The sequence below is a fragment of the Lemur catta genome, chromosome 8, assembly GCF_020740605.2.
Source record: "Lemur catta isolate mLemCat1 chromosome 8, mLemCat1.pri, whole genome shotgun sequence".
NCBI classification, from domain to species: domain Eukaryota; kingdom Metazoa; phylum Chordata; class Mammalia; order Primates; family Lemuridae; genus Lemur; species Lemur catta.
In genome coordinates this window covers 401,013-407,075 of record NC_059135.1, presented here as the reverse complement: position 1 = coordinate 407,075, position 6,063 = coordinate 401,013, and the positions used below count along the sequence as shown (strand labels likewise).

Below are 6,063 nucleotides of genomic sequence, written 5' to 3'. Positions count from 1 at the left end.
AGTGCCCAGGCTGTGGACTGGCACTGGTCCATGCCTGTCAGGGACGGGGCCCAGAGCTCCGCTGCCACCCAGCTGCCATCACCCCTGTCCGTGGAAAAATTGTCTTCCATGAAACTGGTCTCTGGTGCCAAAAAGATTGGGGACCACTGCCGTAGGTGACCCAATTTTTATAATAATTTGTGAAGCTGGGCATTTATGGTTTAGGCATTTTTATGTAAATGTTACATATTTCCCACTAATAAAAAGTTTAAAAGGAAAAACCACGGGAAAATGTGCAGTGATACATGTTCCATGAAGCTCTTCACGGCTTTGTCTGCAGTGGCAAGAATGAGCGGAGCCGCGTGGATCGCAGCACAGCCATGACCTGGACAAGCCCCAGACATTCCGGAAGGGCTGAGCATGGAACACGTGTCATGATACGCTGTGCAGTCAGAAAAGCAGGCTATAGCGTGATGTGTTTAGCATGAGCTCTACTTGTGAAGACAGATGCGACTCTTCACGTGTTCTGTGCTTGCAGACACATGGACGTCGGCACATGGGCTGCATGTCGCATGACTGCAGACATGGGTGTGGGATCAGGGGAGGTTTCACTGGACTGTGTTTTCCTTGCCGCTTCCCGTTCTCTGAGACAAACCGGTTGCCATGGAGACCGTGCTGCTGTCAAGGCACTGATTGGCCAGCATCCAGGATGCAGGGATGCTTCCTTGGATGTCCTGGTGGGCAGCCCTCGCGGGCTCTGCAGAGCGTGGCAGCATGGACCGGACCGGGGCTGACGTGTGGGCCCGCACCTTTGCCCAGCTGATGGCTGAGACGAAGCCCCAGGACGTCTGGGCTCTGCTCCCCCAGGACAGCCTGGCTGCTGGGCGCCTGGACAGCGGTGGGCTCCAGTACCGGCTGAAGGGGCTCTCCAGGTGCGGCCAGGGCCCAGGGGGCCTGGGAGAGGGAGGGGCCAAAGGTGCTTGTCCGCCGGCCTTTGGGTGGTCCCAGAGGGCAGGCTGGGCTGGCTGGGAGTGGAGGGCGTCGGCCAACTGGAGCACCCATCTGGGCGGTCTCGTCCCCCAGGTGGGTGGTGGGTGGCTCCAGGTGCTCAGCACGGTGGAGCCGAGCCCCTGCCTGGCGGTGCTGACCACATGGCTGCCGGAGCTGGGCTCTGGTGGGGTGACCTGGCAGTGCCCACGGAAGGGTTGGTTTCACTCATGCCAGCTCTGCTGGCCAGCGCTGTCCTTGGACACGGCTCATCTCCTGTTTCCATGGCACTGCCATGGCTTCACGACCATCAGCGCTGAGGGGTGGGCGCTGCATTCGCGGGTGCCGTGGGCACTGTGTGGCCGTGTGCCGTGGATGGGCCTGACAGGTGGAGGCTGAGGGGTGTGAGCAGCAAGGCACAGGGCCCGAGAGATGGGGTGCTCTCCCCAGCCTGGGCTGCAGGTGGGGGCCTGGGTGGGAGCCCCGGGGTGGCCGTAGGTCACTAGAGAGCCTCACAGCCATTGTCACGACAGGAGCCACAGGCTGCCCCACCCAGGGAGCCCTCCCAGCTGTGCAGGGCCCGGCCAGGAGGGGACATGGAAGCTGCAGGGGCCCACCCGGCCCTCGGGTGCTGGCCTGTTGGTCACTCTGCAGGGACATCTCAGGCAGAGGGGAGTTGTTCCGCCCTCTGACACGATGCCACAGCTCCCAGTGCCTGGAGGCCCTGGGGCCAGGAGTGCGGGGGAGCCCGGCTTCCTCGGGTGCCGGGAAAGAAGTAACCCACAGTGGGGCCTGCAAAGCCCGGGAGGCCGTCACCACCCCCTGTCCGAGGCAGCGAGCTCTGAACAGCCGGTTTCAGGGGGAGAGGATGGTGCTGGGGGGCCGACCTGAGGGGGCCTGTCCCAGCGACCAGCCACCAGCGCCAGGTGGCTTCAACGTGCTTGTCAGTCACACTTAAATAAAGTTAGAGGTTCGGTTCCTCCGGCATGCTCCATGTCCACGGGCTCTGCGGCCACCATGGCTGGAGGCTGCCCACTGGGCTGTGCGGAGGTAGAACATTCCGTCATCTGGAAACTTCCACTGGACGGTGCTGAAGCAAAGTCTCACTGAGCTTGTAGCTGTGCGTGTGCCCAGCAAGTGGTCACCCCTCTGGTGACCCATGTTGGCGGCCACCCCGTCCCCAGCGCTCTCCCCAGGTCTCCTCCTGTGACGCACGCAGGTGTCCCTGGCAGGGCTCCTGCCTCTGTTTCCACTTCAGCTGACAGGTGATGGCTGTGTCACCCCTTCCTCCTTCGGGACGGGGACCCGCCAGGGCTCATCCTGCCGCCCCCCACTGGCTGAGCCCTCGCAGACGCTTGCCCTCCTCGTCGGGAGCGCTGTGCACAGGGCTGCCTGTGACACTCGTCAAGCCCCGATGACAAAACGGCATAAAAGCCACAGAAAGCAGGAGGCAGCTCACACCTTGCAGAGGTCGGGCTGGAGTGAGTTTTGGTGCCAAACTGGTGGGACGGTGTTGGCTTTTCGCCTTTCGGATCACGGGGCTGCAGGCAGAGGAGCAGACCTGCTCTCCGTCCCTGTGTGCGCAAGGGGCTGGGGGTGGGCCGTGGGCTCAGGCAGGAGGAGGCTGCGGCGGCCGCAGCCCTGGCCAGCCGGCTGGTGGCTGAGGTTTGGGGTTTGGGGTTTGAGTGTGGGCTGTGGGGCGGGTAAGAGGGCCTCGGCGTGTGCCCCTCACCGGCGTCTCTCTCCCCCACAGACTGCAGTGCAGCCGCTGCCGCTGGGCCTGGTCCTCGGCCCACGTGCACGTGCTCTTCCACCTGTGCTGGGATGGGGACAGCCGGCGGGGGCTGGTGAAGATGCGCATCTGGGGCCAGCGGTGCCGGCTGTGTGCCCCGCCCTGCGGCGACTGCCACGTGAGCCCTCTCAACGTCCACATCTTCCTCAGCAGGCTGGTCCTGCACATCCTGCAGAAATGCTACGGGGACAGCCTCGGCCCAGACCAGTGCCCCGAGATGCGCTTTGGGGGTCGCTGCGAGGCCTGCGACCTGGGGGTCTGCTTCCTCCAGGGGGCCCCAGACCCCGCCTGGGGGCCGGTGGCCAGGAGCTCCACCTCTGCTGAGGGCAGGCGTGCAGGGAACGACGGTTGCCTCCCCGTTGCCACCTTGGGCAGCAGAAGCTGCGTCTCCAGGGCCACGGCCCCGCCCGCGCCCAGCAGCGGCCCCAGGGCCCAGTGCGCCGGGGGCCTCGTCACCATCTCGCTCTCTGTGTGCGAGTTCCAGAGCCCCCTCTCTGAGACCCACGACTTCCTCAGCGAGGGCTACGGCATCGTCGCCGTCCCCTTCTCCCTGGTGGACACAGACATGGACCAGGGGCAGGTCGCCCATGGCTGTGCCTCCCCTGGGGGCAGCTCCCTCCCTGCAGCTGGCAGCGGGGGGCCGCGCATCCTTGGCAAGGGTTCCGTCTGTCTGTCTGGGGGTTCCACTGCCGCACCTGAGGGCAAAAGCATCGCGGTGGATGTCAGAGACCCCATCTTCCAGGGCAGAGGCCACCTCAGCGAAGTCAAGACGACCTTCGAGCTCCGGGGCTTCCTCTTCAAGGGCGGGGGAACCTGCCCCCGCCCTGTCGGTGTGGCCAGAGGCCAGGGCCCCGTCTCCTGCAGCCACGGCCTCGGGGTCCTGCGGACAGCCCTGCCGACCCCGTCTCCTGCAGCCACGGCCTCGGGGTCCTGCGGACAGCCCTGCCGACAGGGTCCTACATTGTCAGCCTTGGGCCCGATGGGGAGGGCTCCCTCACCTTCCGCCTGTCCTTTGCCAGGGCCATTGGGGACAAGGATGCCTTCACCTGCTGCAGAGAGGGCGAAGGGCAGGAGGGTGGCTGCCAGGGCCCTGCCAGCGGAGGAAACACCACCCTCCCGGAGACTGCTGTGGACAGCCCCACGGCCAGTGGGGAGCACTCGGTCACATTCCCCTTCACCTTTACTGAGGACGCAGATGCCTTTGCTGGTGTTGCCCAAAGCAACGGGAAGGAGGGTGGCCACCAGGGCCTCGTCACTGCTGGTCATGACCCCTGTCCAGAGACCAACGCCAGGGGCCTCACTTCCAAGGATAAGGGCTCCCTGGCCACCTCCTCCTTTCCTGATGACATCAGAGGCAGAGACTCTTTCATTGATGTCACTGAAGGCAGAGAGAAGGAAGATGGCAGCCAGGGCCCTGCGGGCCACGAGTCCCGCCCGCCAGCCAGCGCCCACGGCCGCGTCTGTGTCACCAAGGGCTCCCTCACCATCCCCTTCTCAGTCCTGGACATAATTCGCAAGGGCCCCAGCCACATCGCCCACGGCCCCCAAAACAATGGCTTGGTCACCTACGGCTATTACAGGAAGAGACGGCTGAGGTCCAGGCTCAGCAAGTCCAGCCGTGGCGGCCGCAGAGAGGCAGACCTCAGCTCCGGCCGCGCCTGCCAAAGGCCACGTGCCGAGCCCTACGAAGATGCGTGGATCTGGGTTTCCCTGACCCTCTGCATCCTCTGGCTGCTGTGCATGTGCAGACTGAACCCCGGCATCTTCCCCCAGCAGGTGTGACACCTCCAGCTGCACCTGCCCTCTGCCCCCCAGCAGGTGCCGCTGAGTGAAGCCACCTCTGGGCGCCCCCACCCCGCCAGCAAGCCCCAGCCCCAGCCCCCTCCTCCCACCTTTTGCCTTTGGTGGTTTTGTGGGTGTCTGTTGTGATTGTTCTTTGAGCTGCACGTGTGTGTTCCGAGACCTTTTCTGTGTGTGTGTTTAACCCCAATAAAACAAAACAGAACCAAGTGGTAGCTCTCCATCTAAGGGGACTCCAGCCACCACCTGAGCTGGGAGGAGCGTCATGGTCTCATCCTCCCCGTCTCTGGCGCATCTTCCCCCCAGTCCCTGCAGGGAGCCCCCCCCCCCATGCTCAGCACTTCTTCCCCCCAAGAGACCTTCCCCTTGGGGATTTCTGAATTCCTGGTCACGTGTATGTCCTGTGACGGGACAGGACGCTCTGGCTGGCAGGTGCAAGTTAACATCCTTTCTGTGTTGACCCATGGGGTTATCCGGGACAGGCCACCTGCCCCGCTCTGGGAATGATTAATGTCCCGAGCCGAGATGTGGTGGGTAAGCCTTTCCCTGCTCCCTCCAGCTTTCTGGGAAGGAGCCACAGGAGGGCCCAGAGACATCTGCGTTTCAGAAATGCCACACAGTGCAGAGGACACATAAGAGCCCAGTTTCCATCTCCAAGGAGCAGGGAGCTGTGGGGAAACATACTGTCCCAGCCAGGCAGGGACCTGACCAGAGCCACAGCCGTGTCCTGCAACCCTGTCCCTTCTCTCCCGGGGCAGGGCCTGCCCCAAGGCTAAATCCCGGGTCCGAGATGTGGGTGACCCTGAGGTCTGCTGAGGGACTTGGGAAGCCTCGCTCTGCAGAGGGAAACCTTCATCCTTTGTCGAGAGAAGAGAAGATTCTACCTGTTGGGCTGGCCTGAACCACACAGGTGTGTGTGCTGAGTCATAGCGGGGAGGGGGCTGCTCCTGCCGTTGCGGGGTTGGCTCAGATGGAGAGGCCGTGCCAGCCCGACGGGGCCCACCCTGCTTACGGGGCACTGGGGGAGACACCGGGTTGCATCCCTCACCGGGCATGCACTGGGCAGACAGGCTGGAGACGGTCCCCAGGAAGGAGCCTACGTCCCCGCCCTCCCACCAGCCAGTGCAGTGTGGCAGCGGCTGCCCTCATCCTGGGGTAGGTTTGGGAATCTGCCCTGAGCCACGGACCTAGTGGGGTGGGGGCCGGGCAGACAGCAGCGCACCCGTCTGCACCCGGCCAGGCGCTGGGGTGGGGCCTGGCGCGCGCTGGGCCTGGGAGGAGCACCTGGTGCCCGGCAGGGGCCACCACACCCACCTCCTCCGCCTTCCACGGCCCGCCAGGCCACAGGGCCACCTGAAGCCTTAAACGCGGAGGAGGGAAAGGCCCCGCCTCCCACTTTCCAGCGCTGCCTGGGCTTTCCCAGGTGGGCCTGGCGCCCCCAGCTGCACGTCCGGCTGTGGGACCCTCTGCCCGCGGCCCGGGGCGGGGCGCCTTGGCAGGAGCTC

General features: G+C 64.5%; 1 protein-coding gene across 1 annotated transcript; it reads left to right on the top strand.

The window, feature by feature from the left end:
• The first annotated feature begins 753 nt into the window (after positions 1 to 753).
• On the top strand, positions 754 to 4,575 carry RTP5 (receptor transporter protein 5 (putative)). Its single transcript, XM_045559504.1, has 3 exons — positions 754 to 911; positions 2,720 to 3,721; positions 3,778 to 4,575. The coding sequence occupies exons 1-3, from the start codon at positions 754 to 756 to the stop codon at positions 4,538 to 4,540; spliced, it is 1,923 nt and encodes a 640-aa protein (XP_045415460.1). The 3' UTR covers positions 4,541 to 4,575.
• The last annotated feature ends 1,488 nt before the right edge of the window (positions 4,576 to 6,063 follow it).

Coding starts and splice junctions, on each gene's coding strand:
- RTP5 (XM_045559504.1), top strand. CDS start 754: ATGGACCGGACCGGGGCTGACGTGTGGGCCCGCACCTTTGCCCAGCTG. Junction 912..2,719: donor CGGCTGAAGGGGCTCTCCAG/GTGCGGCCAGGG, acceptor TCTCCCCCACAG/ACTGCAGTGCAGCCGCTGCC. Junction 3,722..3,777: donor TGCCGACAGGGTCCTACATT/GTCAGCCTTGGG, acceptor GTCCTTTGCCAG/GGCCATTGGGGACAAGGATG.